Below are 21,901 nucleotides of genomic sequence, written 5' to 3'. Positions count from 1 at the left end.
AACTGGCTGACTGAAGGGGAACATCACGTAATCCACTACCGCATCCTATCAATATGTTACATAAATCTAACCCAACTGTTAGGAATGCAGAAGTAGACTTCTATGGAACTGCAACAGAATATACATCCCCAGCATAAAAAAAATGTTAGTAGAAAGCTCAGATTATATTTACACAATGTTCAAATATTTATTTCAAACAGACAGCATCTCAAAAGAGAAACAAGAAAAAACCATCCAGATGAAAGAGCTCATGACTGTTTTAGTTTTCTGGATTCATTTTTTATTTGAGTAACAAAATGTGAAGTGCACTCAGCAAACTCCACACAAGTTTTCCAACCTACTGTGTCAAGTATTTACACCACAAAAGCAAGGGGTTTCCCCTCTGTGTCCTTCCTTACACCCCCAATTAATTCATCCCACCTTACCATCTTGTATTTCCATGGTTGGCTGGAAGTCTCTTGGTATCAAGTTGTCCCAAGTTCTAGTTTGTCAAAGTTTTAAATATTTAAAATATTTACAGAGTCCAGTATTCCAAAAACTCCTAAATCCCACTGTTGGTCGTATAATGCGGAAACAGATGGAAGGGAACAGCCTTGTCTTGTTTAAGTAGAGAATGGAACAGCAGAGCTGGTGGAATCAAAAGGGGTTTGTTAGGCTGACAGTCCTCTCTACAAGATCTCAGTGCGTCCCAAATGGCACCCTATCCCCATATTGTGCATTACTTTTGACCAGGGCCCAAAGTAGTGCACCATATAAGAAATGGGGTGCCATTTGAGACGTGCCCTAAAAGTTTTTTTTAAAGTTCCTTCTTCCTCTATGGGAAAGGCTGAACAATGAAGTTTGTTTGTACATAATTACTGTACTTAAAAATACACGTTGAAATGTCTATTTTTGCCATTGTTTAATGGCTTCCATGATCCTTATGAAGAATTAAAAAATGAACAACAATCATTAAAAGATGAAGAATAAAAGGCCACCCACAAAGTAACTCATTCTTCTTACTCCCTACATCAAAATAAAACTCCCCAATAAATAGAAATACAGCAGAGATATAGGGTTCTGGTCTAGTCCATCCCTGAGCTCGCTCTTTTGAGAAGGACAAAAATACCAGCCAGGTGTGAAGAAAAAAAAAAGAGGTGACTTGGAAATGGTTTGAATAGGACGTTATTCCCAAATGTTCCCAGTGTCTCCAGGAGCAAAGACCCTGGCATTCCTCTTGTTTCCTGAGGCTCAACTTGGTGTACGTCCACTGAAGAGAAGAGGTGGTTCCTTTTCCCCGCTACAGGGGGGTGGCTTGTTACACAGAGGTGATGACAATCATGAGGTGAGGGGAGATATTGGAGATCCGGTTGAGGAGGTCAGGGGCTAGCCGGGATAAGTGGCTCTCCGAAAACTCACATGGTGGGAATATCTGCAACACATAGGCAGGCTGGAGAAGAGCGATAAAAATGGATCAGTTGAAAGACTATGCAATCTAAAGACCGCTCTAAAATGTAAAACATAACTTCACATTTACATACAAATAAAATGTTATCAAAAACCAGCAGTGGCTGAATGTTTGCAAAAACAGACAGACATCTACAGTAACAAACAAGCAGACTCACCTGATTGGAGCCTGGGTTGGGGACATTGATGATGCCTGCAGCCAGCTTGGCCTGCAAGTAGTTAATGAAAGCGGTCCTTAGGGCCTGGGTCTGATTCAGGACATCGTCCTGGTCCCGTCCACATGGAAGAGCTAGCAGGAGACAGAACTCACTCTCCCCCTGCAGGAAACAGAAATACACATTAGAACAGGCACATGTGATGTACATGAACTTGAGAAATTCCTCCTTAAAATTGAATTGGTCATATTCACTACCAAAAGTAAGTGGACACCTGCTTGTCGAACATCTCATTCCAAAATCATGGGAATTAATGTGGAGTTGGTCCCCCCTTTGCTCCACTCTTCAGGGAAGGCTTTTCCACTGTTGGAACATTGCTGCGGGGACTTGCTTCCATTCAGACAAGAGCATTAGTGAAGTCAGGCACTGGTGTTGGGCGATTAGGCCTGGCTCACAGTCAGCATTTCAATTAATCCCAAAAGGTGTTTGATGGGGTTGATGTCAGGGCTCTGTGCATGCCAGTTTAGTTCTTCCACACCGATCTCAAACTATTTCTGTATGTACCTCGCTTTGTGCACAGGGGCAATGTCAAACTGACCAGGAAACAGCCTTCTTAAACTGTTGCCACAAAGTTAGAAGCACAGAATCATCTAGAATGTCATTGTATGTCAGGTTGGATGGGTCAAGTCCGGGCTCTGGCTGGGACACTCAAGGACATTCCGAGACTTGTCCCAAAGCCATTCCTCTGTTGCCTTGGCTGTGTGCTTAGGGTCGTTGTCCTGTTGGAAGGTGAACCTTCGCCCCAGTCTGAGGTCCTGCGTGCTCTGGAGCAGGTTTTCATCAAGGATCTCCATTTACTTTGATTTGTGGAGGGCTGCAGAGTTGGTTGTCCTTCTGGAAGGTTCTCCCATCTCCACAGAGGAACTCTGGAGCTCTGTCAGAGTGACCATCGGGTTCTTGATCACCTCCCTGACCAAGGCCCTTCTCCCCCGATTGCTCAGTTTGGCCAGGCGGCCAGCTCTAGGAAGAGTCTTGGTGGTTCCAAACTTCTTCCATTTAAGAATGATGGAGGCCACTGGGTTCTTGGGGACCTTCAATGCGGCAAACAAAAATCTCAGTTTGCACAAGGTCCAATGTAGTTCCTTGACAGCCGTCGTGGTATCGGCTTGAGGGGGAATATACACTGCTGTGATGACAGAATTCTCTTGGGAGGTAATACGGTCGGCATTTGACTGAGGTATTTGAGGTCGGGTGAACAGTTCCTGTACGTTACCACAATCACACCATGAGTAGTTAATAATGAAACATATATCTCCGCTTTATTTTTCCCCGGAGAGTTCTTTATTCCTGTGTGTGCGGTGTACTGAGAACCCAGCTGGCTGTATGGACGGGGACAGTATATCCGGAGAGAGCCATGATTCCATAAATCAGTGTTACTTTATTGTCCAGGGACTGAACATTAGCGAGCAATATACTTGGAAGCGGTATGAACAAATACTCCAATTCAGGAAAGTTAGCGCCGCTCTAATATCCAAAAGTTATTTCTGGCTGTATGTAATAGTGCAAAGGACGTTCTGAGCTAATAAAGTGAGAAACAACACAAAAAACTTTACACTGTAAAGTTGCTTAGGAGCCATGAACAGGGCGACCATGTCTATCGGGGCCATCTCGCCAGTCCTTTATGATTGGACCATTACTTTAGTTGCTGAGTGACTAGTTTAGTGAAAAGTGCTCCTTATCAAGTAGCATCCACTCACTTGCTGTTTGCATCCACTTACACTGGGCCAAGTTAACACAATTTAGGATGGACTCTCATCCGCATGATAGGGAAAATAACTTACTGTCATTCTTCTAGCCACACCATCCAGTTGTGATGCCTCAAGTCTCATTCTCTGGACGATCCGAAGCAGCGCTCCTCCCTCTGGTAAGGGCAGCGATCGTAGAGCCAATGCTTTGTTGCCACAGACAAAATGCAACTGGACAGCAGCTTGGTCATTCTTCAGTGCTAGCAGCCCTTGCCACACTATCGGGTACTTCTGCTCAAACAGAAAATAAAACAGTGATACAAAATGCTATTTATTTTTGCAAATATTTAAAATAATAATATAAAAACAATATAATTGTGAATAGTTTACCTACACTACACTTTGTCCTGTCCACTTTGCCCATACCTCTCTGGTCCTGTTCAGTTGTCGTTCTGGTTTTACACTCTCTCTAATTTGCTGTCTGTTCCCCATTTCCATACATCCTTAAGTGACTCACCGTGAGCAGCTGCACCATGTTGACAGGTTGGTGTCCAACTTGTTTCACCTTGCCATCAGCTTGTGACTGGCTGGGGTCTGTACCCTGCGGCCCAGAAGAGTGATTTTAGTCAAAACCAGTTGTTTTTCAAACATCATTCAAGACAATACCCCATGATCATTATCAAATTGTGCAGAGATACAGTACACTGAATAAGGTTTAACTCACTAAGGCAGAAGTGATGTTGATAGGTGCCTGGTTGATCCCAAAAGAAGTCTCTGGGATCTGGGAATGGACGGCCCGGGTGTTGCTGTACATTCCAGGATACTCTGAGAAGGAAGCTCCCGTCCCTGATGGTAGCAACTGCACCCTTTGCGGGGACGCCATGGCGGCCATAGATGGCCGAATCCCCATCATCCCATCCTTCAGAGGAGAGTGTGGGCTCTTGACCTCCTGTGGCTTTGTGCCATCCTTCTCAGAAACACCTTTAGTCAGCAGATGTGCCCTGGGGGACAGGGACGAGGTGATATTGGTAGATGTCGAAGAGGGTGGGACAGTCTCTTGGATGTGTCCCTGGTGTGGTTCTGAGGCAGAGCGCTCTCCCTGCGGGTGGTGCATGAGCACACGCATGTCCCTGGGTGACATGTACGGGTCCAGCTGTAGCCCGCTGCGTAGAGCTCCGTGGGGATCCACCTGCATAGTCTCTGCTTTCAGCTGGGTGGCAGATGGTCTCCCTGTGACCTGATGGAAGCGTCTGGCATCCTCTTGCTCTCCCTCGTGGCCCCTTACATTCCCAGGGTTAACCTTGAGGACCATGTCTCTGCCTACCGCCTGGGGCGAGGTGGGACGTTGCTGGAGAGGACCAGACCAGGGAGAGGCAAGAGGGTCTCCATGCTTCCCGAAACTCATCACAGAGAGGGGTGGTGTGTTCACCCTGACTTCTCCTTGGACAAGGTGCCCCATGGGGATTGCTTGGGAGACACGATGGGGTGACATCCTGCCAATGCCACCGTGAGCACTGTGAGGTTGCATGATGACAGACTGCTCAGGGTGGTGGACACTGGTGACATACTGCTGCATGGCGGGAAGGCCAGAGGGCAGCATCCCAGGGAGGCCTTTTGGAGAGGAGCCGCCAATGGGCGAGGACACTTTAGTGAATGGAGAGTGTGGGTGGCCTGACTTGCGAGGCGAACGGGGCTCCTGTTTGACCCCACTGAGATGTGACGGAGTTCTGTCAGTGGCCGAGCCGGAAACAAAGCCTACGTGGTTGCCAGCCGGAGAGGCCAAGTGGGGGCTCATTGCAGGACTTATGGCAGAGTTCCAAGATGGTTTACCCCCGTCAGCAGTCATAGCATCAGCCCCATCCACCTTCTTTGGATGCTTCAATAACATTGTGAACTCTGGATGATGGTAACCCATCACTTGTGGATTACCAACTGTCTGCTGGAGCCTCTTCACAACTCCTTGAGGCCCTGATGGGTAGGGAGATTCTAACTTTTCCATACCAGTGTTTTCTTGTTTAATGGCGGACACAGGTTGTTGCGTCTTAGGATGCCCATGGTCTGTCTGTATTTGAGGACACTTCGGAGTGTTTGACTGGGAGTGGGTATACATCTCCTGTTTTATTTGGGGCATGGACACAAGCTGCTGAGATTCCATGTCAACTGCAGTAGCTGGTGGGATCTGGCTGATTTTGGCACTTATCCTCTGTGGTCCCTCCTTGATCTGCCCTGAGTGACTCAGCACCACCACTCCCTCTGAGGTATTCACCCTTAGACCTGGGATAGAGCCTGTACCCAGACCGGAGCTCTCAACCAAGTACCTCCCAGCACTTCCACCCTCCTCACCAACTGATGGTCCATGGTACAAACCACTGTCCCTATCCTCCATGCTGGGCGGCCTGTATGCCAGCTTGGGAAGTGGCATGTCCACACAGGGATTTCTGTCAACTGACATATTGACTTTCTCCATGTCGGGTGGATTGCAAACACGACTGATAACAGAAGTGGCAGTGGAGGCGATAACAGAAATCACAGACTTCGACTCAGGGGATGGTAGTGAGGCTGGGGGCCGGACTACAGGCTGAGCTGGATGAGATGGCAGCCTGTTGTCATTTAGAGGGGCCTTACTAGTTACAGCAACCATTGGAGTATTACTATCAGAAGGGTGTGGAGGATCCCTAAGGGACGAGGTGCCCAGATTGGAAGGAACAGAACTACTGCATGGGACTGGGAGTGAAACATTTTTGTGCTTCATGAGAATCCTACGCAAGTCACTGATGTTGTGATCAGTCTCCATGTGCTCAGTGTCAAGGGGAAGTCCTGGGTTCTCTACGGGAGCTGCTGATGCTCTAGGAGAGGAAGGGACAACTGCATCCTTGGACTGGTTGAGCCAATCTGGTGGGGAAACTGGGATCCTGTTTGGCTGTGTGGTTCTGATGTTTGGCCGGGTTGGGGGTGGAGAAAGTGAGGGTGAGATGCACTCCGGTGGTGGTGGTTGTGTATGAGGCTTGAGGAGAGTGGGACTTTTGGTTGTGGGGCAGACAGGTTTCAGATGTTTAGGTGGAGGTTGCTCTGCAGGGGCTGGAGGCAACTTTGATTCTTTAGGCATGTCTGTAGTCTTGGGAGCCAAATGCGCCGTTTCAGGCTTCCAAGAGGTGGCTGTAATGACACCAGCAACTGTAGATGAGGGAATACTTTCTGGAGCAGGCTGTTCATTGGAGGGTGTGCTGTCTGATGTGATAACAGCGGTGTTCTCCGGTTCTGATGAACATTCTTTTACAGCATCCTTTTTGTTTGATTTTTGGCTCTTAGACCGCTTTGGTGTTTTAGCTCTGCCCTTAGCACCTTTCCTGGGTGTGGTTGGGAAAAAGGCCTCCCCCTGAATAGGGGATATGTTAGTCACAGGTTCAGCCCCCTTGGTCGGCTGGATGAAGGTTGGAATCTCTAGATCTGAATCCACAACAGCACTATTTACCGGCTCTTGAGGCAGAGGGACGGCTATATCCTCACCCATAATGGAATCAATTGCAGCAGCAAGTTCATACTCACTAGCAGGATTGGCTGGTTTGTCTTCCTCAGTCTCAATTTTTAATTCTGCAGGTGGTTGGGCAGGTGGAGCGGGTGGCTCAGCTGGGAGGGTTGGGTCTGTCAGTTTAGCAATGTTCTCCACAGCTTGCTCCAGCTCCTGTTCCTGTTGTAGCAAAGTTTTAGGATCTATTGGAGGCTTATTCTCTGATGTCACCCCATCTTTATCCTCGTTGCTAAAACTCACATCTTTTCCTGGACTAGACTCTAATAATAATGGGTCATTAGTAGGTTCGCCTGGTTTAGTCTTTTTAGAAGAATCATCCTGATTTCCGAGTTCCTCATCCCCCATTTGAAGTAAATCTTTCACCTCAGTGACATTTAGTCTGATCTTGAGGTTCTTGAGGACAGGAGATTTTGGAGTCTGTGTCAAGCGTGGGGCTTTTCCTCTCCCACTCTTCTCCAAAACAGGCTGTTCTTCCATGACTGGAGGTTCAGTCTCTTTTTCACCTAATTTAGTTCCACTGGCTTTCTCCTCAATAGGGTCAATTTTCTGCCCGTCTTTATCTCTTGATTTCTCTGTTCCTAGTTGTTGCTTGACATTCTCCTCTTTTTTTGTCACAACTGGCACCACAGAATCTTCTTTACATGAGACAGTGGAATCTGGCATGGCCAAATTGTCCTCCTCTGTAAAATCTATAGGTTGAGCAACATCTTCAGGGGGCTCAGTTTTTTCCCCCTTCCTACTGGATCCAGTCACTGTGGGCATGGGTAACTGACTTGCCAACACTTTATGACCATGAGGAGAATGTCTGCCTTTTGACACTTTTGAGATTCTTTCACTACTCTCTGATTCATTGGAGTCTGTATCCTTGGTCTCCATTTTTGATCTATCCCCTTTAGCTGTTAACATGTCCTCTCCTTTTTGACGATTCTTAGGAGGACGTCCCCGCCTTGAGATGATAGGTGCAAGTGAATCCTGTTCTAATGGTTGCTGAGAGGCTGCTTCTTTGTCTCCACCTCGCTTTCGTGCAGAACGTGGTGACTCAGTTACATCCTTTCCAGCCCCCTTAGTGGCATCTTCCTCAACTGGGGTGGCATATACAGACTTCACATTTCTACGCCTTGCTCTTCCAACATATATACTTTGCTCTGTGCCATGCTCAGAGTCTGCACCATGTATGGGAGACTTGCCTGTGGATTTGGAATCCAAGCTTCCCTTCAAAGACTCCGCTCTAGGGGATGATGCACGTTTTGTGCGTTCACTCTTGCGTGTAAGTGGTTTCTCTGAACTATTTGCTGAAACCAAAGGAGTGAGTGGGACTTGAGTAGGAGACTTATTCTTTTTGTTCTTCGACTTCTGAGGTGGTGAAATTGACTCATCCCTGGTTTGATTATCAACAAGCACCTGTATCTGATTGAGATCAAGTTTCTTTTCCACTGTATGAGTGTCTGTATCTTCAGTGTTGGTATCCTCTTTTGAAATCTCATCAACAAGGTTAGGTGGTGTGGAACTTTTCAATTCAGGTGGTAATTCAGGAGGTGCCAGCTCAAGCTCAGAACGACTCAATAACGTTTTATGTATATGGCAATCACTGTTGGAAGACTGCTCAGGGGTCAATGTTTCAATATTCTGAGCTATATGTTTAGATTTCTCTTCACTGGGGAATCTTTTAACTTTTCTCACCAAACGAATGGGCTCGGGGGCTACTAAATTAACAGAAGCAGGGGGAGACATCGAACGGGGAGACATTTGCGGGAGGGGAGGGAGCTGTTCATTTTTTATGTTTTCTTCTTTAGTCAAAGGTTCTAGGGCAGCTGGCTCTAGGGATGGAGTAAACATGACACGTGTTTCCACTGGTGGAGACATCTCTTTGGGTGGAAGTAGTGGAGACATCTGCTTGGGTGGAGACATCTGCTTGGGTGGAGACATCTGCTTGGGTGGAGACATCTGCTTGGGTGGAGACATCTGCTTGGGTGGAGACATCTGCTTGGGTGGAAGGGGTGGAGACATCTGCTTGGGTGGAAGGGGTGGAGACATCTGCTTGGGTCGAGACATCTCCTTGGGCATAAGTGGGGGCTGGGAAATCATGTCCTCAGCAGGGCTAATAGGTTTAATCTCCTGATCCATGACAGGTTCTGAGGTTTTAGGTAACTGCAGAGGTTGCTGTTCTGCCTCAGGTGACTTCTCCACCCTACTGTCATCTATGGAATCTGCCTTTTTCACATCTGGTAGCGGTTGGTCTTTCTGCTGTTGAAGCCGTGTGAACTCCAAAAAGCGGCTATGGAAGAGGACAACTGGTTCTGTGTCAGGCTGCCCATCTGCCGGGCCTTGCTGACCAGTTTGCTGACCCTGACTCTGCTCAGGGTCCTCATGCTTTCGCTCAAGGTGCTGAAGGCGTCTTGAGTCCTGCTCAAAGATCGAGCTGTGAAGGAAACGTGAGGCAAACAGTTCCCTGCGTTCATGTTCCTCTGGCTTGGGCTTGGGCTCTTCCTTCCGGTCATCTAGTTTGTCTTCAGACCCACTACTGCGAATTTTCTTCTTCTTCATGTACCAAGAGGGTGTAGGTCGAGGTGCTGACTCAACCTTTTCAGTATCTTTCCTACTGCGTAAACCAGCAAAGTGTGAATCATAGTCCAAGAAAGACCAGTTGTCCTCCCTAGAGGAGGACAGAGACTTTGCTCGCTCTAGCAGGGCCTTGGTATCTGGTGTGATGGTTTGGTCAAGTGCAAAGGAGTAAAACTTCATCCTCTCCAAGGTGGCAAGCTTAGGGTCTGAAAATTTGTCCACTCTCTGCCTATCAGACAAAGGTACCGAAGTGGAGGGCATAGGAGAGTGTGGTTTGTTCTCTCTATCCTCCTCAGAATCGGATCGTACTTCCCCAGGCTCCAAATCATGCACAATTCCGTACTCCAAACGCTTGCGATGGTGTGGATTTTTTGCAATGCCTCTTGAGAAGTTTAAGTCGGGTAAAAAATCTTGCTTGACTCTGCTTTCCCAACGTTTTTCCCGCTCTTCCTCACTAATTTGTAAAGGAGTGTTTGGCTTGGACATTTGCATTGTATGTGTCCTTTTGACTGCCAGCTCCAGGTCTGGGTGGCTTTTATTCTCAGTTTTAACCTCCCTGAGGTGTGAAGATACCGCAAAGTCCTCTTCAGCATGATGAGAAAAGTGTTGCAAGCCTGGAGATGCAGTGTTGTTCCACTCAGGATCGTCAGCATGGTGAGAGAAGTGTTGCAAGCCTGGAGATGCAGTGTTGTTCCACTCAGGATCTTCACTCTTTTGCCGGAAGCTCCTGTAGACACGGTCCCCCCTCTTGGCACTAATATCTGCATCAAATTGCTCTAGTTTCTTGAGTTTATGAGATGGGAAATTATCTGTGACGTCTTGAGGTGGCTTGCCCACTTCATGTACCAGACTGCGGTGTTCAAGATCCTCCCTTTCTAAGTCTTGTGGAGTTCCTGGTTTTTCTTGTTTGTCTGGCTCTTGGAGCTGTTGGTGAAGTCTCCTTTGCTCCATCTGTTTGCGGTAACTCTGGGAGAGGTCAATATCCAGAGGCTCTTCCTTGACACCCTTGTCATTGTCCTGTGCACCATACTTGAAAGGGCTTGGTGGATCTTGATCTCTTGCATTATCCTGATCCATGTTCCCATCGTGGGAGAACCTTCTAGACATACTGTGGCGTTTTGAGTCTATAGGGTCCATGCTCCCCTCGGGCAGCTCTTCCTGTCCTCTCATTACAGGATCCTGACTGCCAGGAAACACCAGCCTCTCCGTTTTGGATCTTGAATACCTCCGCTGGGAGTCTTTTTGTTGAGCCTTATTGTTGCCATCCGTCTCTTTTGAAAAGGCAGTGCTTGCTCCAAAGTCTGGGGGTTGACTCCCATCCTCCAGCCTTCTCCTCTTCTGCCGAATGGTCCTCCCACTGGCATCTCCAAAGCGCCTCTTTCTCGCAGCCAGCCGATCAGAATCCAGTGATGGATCTTTCCCATCATTTCCAGTGTCAGACTTTTGGTGTTTCTTGGATCGTGTTTTAACATCCTTGTCTGCGATCTCACCTTTCCCTGACTCAAGCCTCTCACTTTTTACAGGCTCATGGCGAGAGGTTGACGCTGTCGGATCTGAAGGAGGAGGGTCATTGTCACCTTTATATATCTGTCTCTCAAGGCTGTCTTGGTCCGACACCTTTCCCCTTCCAGAGCCTCCATCCAGGCTGGGATCTAGCTTTGTCTCAGATGGTGGGATGCTGGGAGAATGCACCTTTCCTTTCCTTGATTTACTCTTCTCCCCTTTTTCTTTGTCACCTTTCTCCTTTCGTCTTCCCCGCTTGCTTTTCTCAGCCCCAGGTCCACGCTCACGCTCAGGTTCAACCAAGTGGGCGTCTTTTTCCAACCTGTCACTCTTAGAGCTGGCTCCATGTTCCAATGGAGGAGCCTTGTCAGCCTTGTCAAAGCGTGGTGGTGAGAGTGAGCTGCAACTACCACTTCGCTCAGAGGACTGACTGTAGACCCGTCGCTCTGGGTCTCTGGGAGCACGCTCAGATGGTGAAGGGGAGGCAGAAGGGGTGATCGGGCGCCGTGGATGAGACGGGCTCCACCTGACTCGGTCTGCCTCAAAGCGCTCCCGCTCCCTTTCTCGCTCCCTCTGGATGTATGTGTATTTCCGAATGTCCTGCTCAAAAGGATCTCGATAATCCCTGAACTCCCGAGGGTCCTCATGATAGCGTGGGTCAAAGTGTTCTCCCTGGTAATGCTCCAACTCCGAATACCGATCACGGCTGCGGGCGGGGTAATCTCTGTGAGGGTCTTCGGGGTAAATGGTGCCAGGGGTGCGTACATTCTCAAAGTAAGCTCTTTCTGCTGAGAACTCATGGTATGGAGGTCTTGGTCGTTCCTCTCTGTAAAGCAGGGGGTTGTGGAATGGGGGGGGGCATTGAAGTGAGATCCAATAAGTACACCAGAAAACAGTAATTCAAAAGTATTCCCTCCATTCATCTCACATTACAAATGTGAACCTTACCTTCTTTCAGTTGGAATTTCATAGAAGTCTCTAATGTCTTGCCCAGAGGCCTGCATAGAGCGATAAAAAGCCATCTGACTCTCTTGGCTGGCAAAATCCACCTGCAAATAAACTAATTAGCTCCCTTCATCTGGTTTACTGTTCAAATGTCAGTCACTGATTGATTAATGAAACATATTTATTCATACTTTTATTTTGTTGCCTCCGATCTTCCAGCCTTTGGTCTCCCTGACAGCTGCCTGTGCAAAATCTGTATTGTTATACAAGATGAGAGCCATCCCCTTCAACCTGTCAAACACCACCTAAAAGAGGAAAAGCAGAAATCTTGTTTAGAACAACTTCTCTAATATAGTATCAAAAATGTCAGGGATTACAAGAACATTGGGGAGGGAAAAAAAGGGTAGACCTTGACTACATGTCCATAGCGGCAGAAGTGGCGTGTGAGATATTGCTCTGTGATGTTGGAAGCCAAACCGTCCAGCCAAACACATGTTGTGGGCATACTCTTTCCAAAACCCAGCTGCAAAGGAGACCGAAAACACATGGTGTAGAAACATTGACAATAATAATTGCAGCGCGTAGTTCTGTATCACTGAACTCAATTCCTTTTGTACCAACATGGATAACTAGAGGTAAGGGCAATATAGATTTATGAATAATACCTTGAGCCGGTTGCTCCCTAAATACTCTCCATCCATCTTCTTTATAGCTTTGCAGACACTGGCAATATCAGAATACTGCACAAAGGCGTATTGAGGAATACCATTGACTTTTTTAATGTCAATATCCTGTATGAGGGATGACAAAATGCATAAATATTCAAAAGACAGAACAAAACAGGCAATTCTCTGGCATTTTTTAGAAGAGATTTTAACTTGCAGTGTGCAGTAACATACATACCACAATCTCTCCAAAGCGCTGGAAGATATCAAGGAGCTGTTGGTAACTGGTGGTCTTCTCCAAGTTGCCGATAAACAGGGTCCTTGTGGCCTTGGGGTGGAATTCATCAATCCGTCCATCTAATGGCCTGAATTCATTCTCGCTCTCAGTTTCTGAGGGAAAGACTTCTATTACAATCACTAAACAAGACAATAGAAGTACAATCAACAGTATGTGAATGACCACTCATTACAACTGCATTAGGATTTAAGGCCCAAGCTCAAATAATGAAAGAATTACAGATTACATTACGACACTAAAAAGTTTCATACCAGGGCCGTTCCAGACAGAAACCTCAATCATCATGCCGAAAAAAAGCTTTCCTTTGGAGACGTTGAGGGCTTTCTCTTGGTCTTCCTGCTGTCTGAAGAACACCAGACCATATCGGTCCTCTGAGGCCCCGTGGATCTGCACAGATGTCACTTTCCCATGTTTCTTGAACTCATGGAACAGTCCATCTTTCAAACTTGTGTCTGGTGAGGGAAATGGACAGTTAATTGATGCTTGATATGGGTCATGCAGCTGCATCGTGAGGGACAAAATAAAATGTTATGTCAAGGTGGAGAATGGGGGGGGGTGCTTTGATTAGCTACCTCTATAGCTGAACATGTAGACACGAAATGGCAGAGGATTACGATATTTATTGGTGACCCCCTTCATAATGTCATGGTGCCCAGCAAAGTAGAACCAGAATGTCAAGGTGCACAGCAAAGTCCAGACAGATTGCATGTTTATGAGTATGCTGCTAGGTATTGGTACTCACCTGTGGAACGCACTGGTAGGTTCTGCACCCTGATGCCAAAGCTTCTGCGTGGCTCATCACCTTCCATCACCATGGAGCAGGGCTGAGAGGGAGGTGCATGTGTAGCAGAGGACTGAACAGAGCGTGCACGAGACCCTTCACTTGAACTGCTGTTTGAATCGCTGCTGCCAAATGGACAAATGTGAGGAAAGATAGGGGGTAATGTTCAGAGGGTCTTCAGCTAACTTGACTAAATAAAAAAGGGTACATTTGTATGCATCTCAAGTCAGCGATATTCTCTCCATAATCCTGGAGTCAAGCAAGGTATTTTACAACTGGGTAAGTGGAATATGTTCACTTCTGTTGCTACATTCTCTACAACATAGGCTAATTGACTGATGTGTGCTCCATCCATAGAAACAATAACATCCACACCATCACAAAAGCACATCCTACCTGCCACTGCCAGTGCTGCTGGTGCTGCTGACAGAATCAGAGCTAGAGGACCTACTGCGGGACCTAGAGCATGGACCTCTTTCTGGGGAGAGGGGGGCTCTTTTGGGGGAATGGGGGGCTTTGGGTGTTTGCCCTGTGGTCCTTTGCGGGGAGGGGTGTCGAGACTGTGAGGAATGAGATGATCGACTGCGGCGGTGATGGTAAGCCCTGTCAACACGACGCCCCCTGTCATCTCGATAGGGGTCGCGGCGTGCAGCACTAGACAAGGTGAAGGGATCTCCTCGGATCCTGGACTCAAAATGAGGCTCTGGGGTTTCAAAGCTCCCACCCATGGCACTGCTACTTCCAGGGCCAGGGCTAACTCCAGCTGCAAACATGGTGCGATCGCGGTAATAGTCTGCGTTGTAGTGACGCTGTCTATCAAAAGTGCCAGTGCGCTCATGGTGTCCATAGGGGCTGTGATCATATGCACGCTCCCGGGTCTCTGAGCTGCTGGAAGACACAGGTAAAGGATGGATGGATAGGGGAGAGAGACAGAGTAGATATAGAGAGGGCGAGTGTTAGTGTGACTCCAAAAATACAGATAACTAGTTCCAATACACAATGAAGCTTAAAATAGGCAGTGCACTGTTAAAATGTCAACTTAAATACACACAAACAGGGACCCCGCTGCGCACGGGACTATGAAGATAAAGGCCAATCATTTGTGATTCCATTAGAAGCAATAGAATACATGAGAGGCATTTGGTCAATTCAAACGATAGGTGTGTAGACATTAAATTATGTCCTCTAGTATTAATGCTGATAGACAGATTGTATCTGTTAGGAAATAAAAATGGGGCAGATCTACACTGGAGACGCATACAGTAGAGCTGGGCGATATGAAGAAGAAAAAAAAAAATCCATATTGTGATAAATTGCCTGAATTCATGCGATAAGGATAAATAGAATTCTAAGTTTAGTGCCTTTATTTTTATGATCCTTTATAGTACTACTACTAGTTTGATGGTTGTTTTTATGATCCTTTATAGTACTACTACTAGTGTGATGGTTGTTTTTATGATCCTTTATAGTACTACTACTAGTGTGATGGTTGTTTTTATGATCCTTTATAGTACTACTACTAGTGTGATGGTTGTTTTTATGATCCTTTATAGTACTACTACTAGTGTGATGGTTGTTTTTATGATCCTTTATAGTACTACTACTAGTGTGATGGTTGTTTTTATGATCCTTTATAGTACTACTACTAGTGTGATGGTTGTTTTTATGATCCTTTATAGTACTACTACTAGTGTGATGGTTGTTTTTATGATCCTTTATAGTACTACTACTAGTTTGATGGTTGTTTTTATGATCCTTTATAGTACTACTACTAGTGTGATGGTTGTTTTTATGATCCTTTATAGTACTACTACTAGTTTGATGGTTGTTTTTATGATCCTTTATAGTACTACTACTAGTGTGATGGTTGTTTCTATGATCCTTTATAGTACTACTACTAGTGTGATGGTTGTTTTTATGATCCTTTATAGTACTACTACTAGTGTGATGGTTGTTTTTATGATCCTTTATAGTACTACTACTAGTGTGATGGTTGTTTTTATGATCCTTTATAGTACTACTACTAGTGTGATGGTTGTTTTTATGATCCTTTATAGTACTACTACTAGTGTGATGGTTGTTTTTATGATCCTTTATAGTACTACTACTAGTGTGATGGTTGTTTTTATGATCCTTTATAGTACTACTACTAGTGTGATGGTTGTTTTTATGATCCTTTATAGTACTACTACTAGTGTGATGGTTGTTTTTATGATCCTTTATAGTACTACTACTAGTGTGATGGTTGTTTTTATGATCCTTTATAGTACTACTACTAGTGTGATGGTTGTTTTTATGATCCTTTATAGTACTACTACTAGTTTGATGGTTGTTTTTATGATCCTTTATAGTACTACTACTAGTGTGATGGTTGTTTTTATGATCCTTTATAGTACTACTACTAGTTTGATGGTTGTTTTTATGATCCTTTATAGTACTACTACTAGTGTGATGGTTGTTTTTATGATCCTTTATAGTACTACTACTAGTGTGATGGTTGTTTTTATGATCCTTTATAGTACTACTACTAGTGTGATGGTTGTTTTTATGATCCTTTATAGTACTACTACTAGTGTGATGGTTGTTTTTATGATCCTTTATAGTACTACTACTAGTGTGATGGTTGTTTTTATGATCCTTTATAGTACTACTACTAGTGTGATGGTTGTTTTTATGATCCTTTATAGTACTACTACTAGTGTGATGGTTGTTTTTATGATCCTTTATAGTACTACTACTAGTGTGATGGTTGTTTTTATGATCCTTTATAGTACTACTACTAGTGTGATGGTTGTTTTTATGATCCTTTATAGTACTACTACTAGTGTGATGGTTGTTTTTATGATCCTTTATAGTACTACTACTAGTGTGATGGTTGTTTTTATGATCCTTTATAGTACTACTACTAGTGTGATGGTTGTTTTTATGATCCTTTATAGTACTACTACTAGTGTGATGGTTGTAGCCATCAATTGTCACGTTAACAGTCACCCATATTAGCAAACTTATTTCATTTCAAACTACGGATTTCTCTAGTATAGGTTACTTATCGTAATGAAATAAACCAACAAAATTCCTGCGATAGCTGATTGGTGTGGATAACTTTCTATTTATCGTCCCAGCTCTAGCATAGAGTAAGGTAACCCTCAGATAGGTTTAGTTTCATAAGGGCCCTACTTGAGACTCAAAAATGCATTAACACACATTGTGAGAATGTCTTTGTTGGCCAAACGTAACACAACCGCATCTGTGAAACTATTAAACTCCATCGTTTGCATTTATTCTAATTATCTAGAAGCTGTGTCATATCACATTTGTCAGAGTGAGCAAGTGAGTTCCTACTGAGATCAAATACAATTTCTGAATGAAGTAAGAACAGTGGGTCTTGGCAGTTGAGGGAAATGCTGGTGGGCCTGCTAGATCTTAACTAGCCTATATTAAGCCACCTAGTAACTAAGAGAAAAAGAAAGAAAGGAAGAGAGACAGAAAAAGAGTGACAGAAAAGAAAGAGAGCAAGGAAGAGAAAGAAAGGCAAGCCCTCTGGCCCAAGCAGCTGCATCTTTTTCTCTAAAAGCTCTAACAATTAGTGCAGGAGACGAGGAAAAGAGACGCAGAGGGCAGGACAATACCAACCTTTTCCAAACGCAGTAACCGAACCTATAATCCCAAATAAAATCTAGGTCGTCAGAATTGTGAGAGCCGGAATAAAAAGCAAAAATCATTTGGATTAAAAAAAAAACACTTGAGCAAAAAGGTTATTTTGTCTTCATGTGTACAGAGTCTGACGTTCGAGTAGAACACCGGGTAGGGTAGGCATCTTAGGTATAATCCACCATCTCTTAATCTCTTCGTTTGATGTAAAAAGAAAGAAAACAACCAAAGAAATTGATTTCTTATGACAACGATTGATACAGGTTGAATTTGAAAAAAAGATGAGTCCCACTTAAGGGCATAGCGGTGCATTTCAAAAGTGACACTAGAGACGGGATAGACTGAAAACATATCCAACTTGCTACAATAAAGAAGGAACAAGTCTGAGTTGTCTGCATATTACTGTCCAAAATAGAGATCTGTATTATTCCTCTTCAAAACTAGCAATCCAGTTTGCATACCCTCCAGTAAAAAAACAGTATCTTCTCTCACCATAATGCACGGAATAATCCTAGTCCACTGCAACGTAATTAATTCCTTAAAATAGCACTATTACATATCCCAAGGGGCAAATAGACAGTCTACTCCCATCACTGTGTAGATGACATCTTCAGGCTTCATTCGGTTTTCTTTGAAAATGCAGACGTTTCTGTTCTTTGCTAGTAACCCCAAATACTGATGCTGAGAGGATATACAGCTAAATCCACACTGGAGCGGAGTAATCCAGCAAAAGAAGTGCGGTTACACCTGTGTACATCCTATACCCAACATCCTTACATCCAATGTGGGGGGTTACTTCCATGAGGCAGGTACATCCATAATGCATGTCTTCAGTTGTCTTCACGGCCATCTCTCTCTGAAAAATATTCCAATGGAATTTCTTGATAGGTGTTCTGTTACTCCTCAGTCTCTCTTTAGTTCCTTTTGATATAAACTCCATACTAAATTACAATTATACACTGTAAAATGTAAATTCCCTTGTCTGAAAATGATCAACTAGCTGTGAATGATGTATTGATGGGGCCCTGTGATGACACCTAGCCAATTTACATCCTTACGATGGCAACTTACATCCCTTGGTCCATGATGTTATTTAAATCCAGACAAATAGCAGATATCCTTGGTTTGGAGACTTCCAGAAAAATGCTCTCTGCCCAGCAGTGGAAAGGTGGTGAAGAAAAAAACGACAATCCTCCCTGTCTTCTCTGATGTATAGTCCATAGGTGAATTAACCTGCCTGAATATAATTCTCAAGAAAATATAGGGGTATTTAATCCATCACAGGCAACGATTTACTTCCAAAGAACGACGATCCCAGGTAAATCGCGGTTAGAATCCATGGTTTGTAAAATGAAAATATCCGAAAACTCACCAGGATAAAATCCAACAAATGTGATATATCCAAACTCAACAGGATATTCCCCACAGGTGTAATATCCAACGTGAAAGCAGGATACGTTTCACATAATAAATCCGAAATTTTGAATAATACCTCATACATCCATACCTCTTTAATGATTTGCATAAACAACTAACTTAGATCCCGCAAAAAAAGGCCAGGTCTGTGCGGATGGTAAAGGGATTGTTCCCTAGGTTACCTTTATGTAAAACTGTAAGGAATCTATTGCCCTTGCTTTATTAATAACCCAACAATGAAATGATGTTATTGCGGGATATAATATATATATATTTTTACTGACACCCTGATCCCCCAGTACTTCAGAGGGAGACTATGTCCACTTACCAGTCTCTTATCCGTTCATACCGCCCCTCTCTGGTGTGGAGGGACACTGGGGGGCCAAACACTGGACCCACTGCCCCCCTAGAGAATCCTGAAACATCCCGCCCGTGACTGCTCGACGTGGGGTTGTCATCAAGGCCCCGAACAGCACTAGGGACAGACCCAGGTTCGTTGTAGTCAGTGCGCAGGTCTCTGTCCCCCATCTTGTTGACAGCATTGTGAGCCTTCTGTGCACTTTTGATATCGACAAAATCCACAAAGGCTGCCACGCCGCCCTCCGACCCTCGCTTCCGCAGGACCTTGACGCTCTCCACACGTCCATAGCTGAGGAGCAAGAACAAAGAGACAAAATATGTCACACTATTGAGATACTATGTACGCGTCCATTCAGACTTATGATAAGAACAATAATATAATAGTTAGCCTAGTAGCTAGATTTTTAAACATCAAAGAAAGCACAGGAGCCCGATTTTGCCTGGCAGCCAATTAGTCAAATTAGCATTAAAGGGAAAATCCACTCATTGTGTGTGTGTATATATATATATATATATATATATATATATATATATATATATATATATATATATAAAAATTTTCCCCCCCATTACTCCACTGTTGATACAGAAAAAAATGTTTTGCATGTCAGCAGTCAAGTTTTCCAGATATTAAACTTTCAAGAAGCAGAGTCACCGGCATGACGATGTGGCCGGTGACACTTTACTTCTTTAAAGTCCAATATCTTGAAAACTTGACTGCTGACATGCAAAACATTGGGACTCTATCAACAGTGGACTAAGAAAAAAACCCACCAAACAATACTTTGAGTGGACTTTCCCTTTAAAAATGGAGGCCCAAGTCTTTTGGCGCCTTTGCGTAGTGAACTTTTAAAAAATTCTCAACTTAAAGTTGTTCTATTCCTTAACTAAATCCTCTTCCATAGAATATGAGGGTCAGTGGAACCTGTGGATTACAATTCTGCTTTAATATGAATTTATTATTAGTGTGAAAATAGTGTGCTCTGCTGTTATTTTTAAGTCATTGAAAAAATGCCAAGAACTCAAATGTTGGTTCTTCAGTAGTTGCACACTTTAACTGAAACACTAGATCCATGTGCTGGTGTACACAGTGCTCATGTTCACTGAATCAAAGAACCTAACGTTAGGCTCAAAGTAGTTGATTACGATGTAAATAGTTTCAAATAACTTATCATAACCGCAAGAAAGTAGCTACCTCCCTGCAACTTTAAAGCTTTAGAATATTGAGGGATCCAATAACGTTACCTGGCACACGCTTGAGGATCGAGCAGAGAGATTCATGATTATGGTAGCCACTTTTCGGACCATATGAACCGCTAAACATTGCAGTTAAGACGTGATGAATTATGCAGTGAACGAGCGATAGAATCAAGAAGCCCATACGTTACACGAGGGCTTTCATCATGTTAGCACGTTGATGAACTCGCCGCCAGGCAATCAAACACGATATCATCCGCTAGGTAATTACGGCAGCTAACGAAGCTAGCAGTAGCATCGGAGGAACGTGGAGAAACCATGCATTTAGCGCTAAAGTTACATGACTTTGCATTATTCAGTAATCCAACTAATGATTAGCAATATAGCCCCTACAAAACATAAGTTGTAGATGATGTGTTACCACATCCTTCAATAATAACATTTGCTACCTAACTAGTATGTTAGCTATATTTCTTGCTGAACTAGCTACCAAGGCATTAACTGATGTAGCTAGCGACGTTGTTAACGTATATCAAGTGAGCAAACGACAAAATGGTAGCTAGTTAGCTAACAAGCTAGCATTCAGTGGCATTTCAGCTTGCTGGATTCCAATAAATTGTGAAATTCTGGTATATTGTGTGTTGGTTAAAAATATCACGGGGGAAACAATCTTAAACAACAGAGGCCATTTGGTGTTGTATCTTGATGATGGCTAACGTTAGCTAGCTCAGATAGCTAGCTATTGGACACAGAGCGCGCTGCCTCTCCTCTTGCGTAACTTACCGTTTAAAATGTTCGACAATTTTCTCCTCTCGAACATGTTCGGGTAAATTTCCCACCCAAAGGTGCCTGGTTTCCCGAACCATCATGTACGTTACTTTCCCCCTTCATACACATATGCTCTAGCAAGTTTTGATCTCCGCCGGTCGGGAAGTCCGCGTTACAAAATGAACGACGAGTGATTCCGTGTAAAAAAAATGTATCTTGGCCTAGTGAGCTCCGTTCCAATGCCTCCGAATGTGTGTGTATTCTTCCCTGTGACGACGGCTTCGTTTCTCATGATTTGCGCGCTCCCGAGATCATGCGACAGCTATTCGAGAGCAATTATCCGTGCTTTTTACATTTCATAATAATGTAGCAGTCCTTGGGCTTTGCATTATAAAACACATCTATGCATCATCAGAGGTTGTAATGAATCGAGAAGTCATTCTGACTTCGTTACTATGTTGCCTGAGGGTGATCTGTGATTATATGCTCCCCAAAATGGCTTATTCCAAGGCAACCCTGTGCTGACAAGGAATGGCACGATCTTTGCCTGCAGTGAATTGACAGGATAAGCGTAATTCTTCCCAAATCAAAGAGCCTTTATTTGTATCATGGCTTTGTGAATATTCTATTTAAATGGAGGTTGATTAAGCAAGTAATCTTTGTATGTCTAAATCATGGAGGTTTTAATGACACCTCTACTGTGTGTGCTCTGATATTGCATAACACACCATGTCCACCCCTATCATTGTTTATGTTCTCAGAACTATACAGCCCCTGGGTTTATTCCCCTTGCATAGATCCTGTTTTCCTTGCATATGCCTATAATTTATTTCATTATTGAATTAGCATGTGTATTGTGATCCCTTGAGGAAATGATGCA

General features: G+C 44.3%; 1 protein-coding gene across 6 annotated transcripts; it reads right to left on the bottom strand.

The window, feature by feature from the left end:
- Positions 1–162: 162 nt before the first annotated feature.
- Positions 163–21,490, bottom strand: LOC106583464 (msx2-interacting protein). 6 transcript variants are annotated; one of them, XM_082967776.1, is made up of 15 exons: positions 21,037–21,490; positions 19,025–19,345; positions 14,026–14,517; positions 13,591–13,754; positions 13,100–13,300; positions 12,789–12,952; positions 12,551–12,676; positions 12,295–12,408; positions 12,077–12,190; positions 11,889–11,989; positions 4,071–11,766; positions 3,864–3,947; positions 3,443–3,637; positions 1,605–1,763; positions 163–1,429 (listed from the first exon to the last, which is right to left on the bottom strand). In XM_082967776.1, the coding sequence occupies exons 1-15, from the start codon at positions 21,120–21,122 to the stop codon at positions 1,298–1,300; spliced, it is 10,149 nt and encodes a 3,382-aa protein (XP_082823902.1). In that variant the 5' UTR covers positions 21,123–21,490; the 3' UTR covers positions 163–1,297. The 6 variants fall into 6 exon arrangements, with proteins under 6 accessions (XP_082823902.1, XP_014023145.3, XP_082823904.1 ...); XM_014167670.3 differs by having other exon boundaries at positions 12,789–12,940; XM_082967778.1 differs by having other exon boundaries at positions 13,591–13,751.
- Positions 21,491–21,901: the final 411 nt, after the last annotated feature.

Source organism: Salmo salar, chromosome 22 (genome assembly GCF_965601325.2).
Source record: "Salmo salar chromosome 22, fSalSal1, whole genome shotgun sequence".
Lineage (NCBI taxonomy): Eukaryota > Metazoa > Chordata > Actinopteri > Salmoniformes > Salmonidae > Salmo > Salmo salar.
This window is presented reverse-complemented; position numbering and strand designations above follow the sequence as displayed.

Coding starts and splice junctions, on each gene's coding strand:
- LOC106583464 (XM_082967776.1), bottom strand. CDS start 21,122: ATGATGGTTCGGGAAACCAGGCACCTTTGGGTGGGAAATTTACCCGAA. Junction 19,346..21,036: donor ATTGTCGAACATTTTAAACG/GTAAGTTACGCA, acceptor CTTGCTCCTCAG/CTATGGACGTGTGGAGAGCG. Junction 1,764..3,442: donor GTGTGGCTAGAAGAATGACA/GTAAGTTATTTT, acceptor TGTTTCCTGCAG/GGGGAGAGTGAGTTCTGTCT.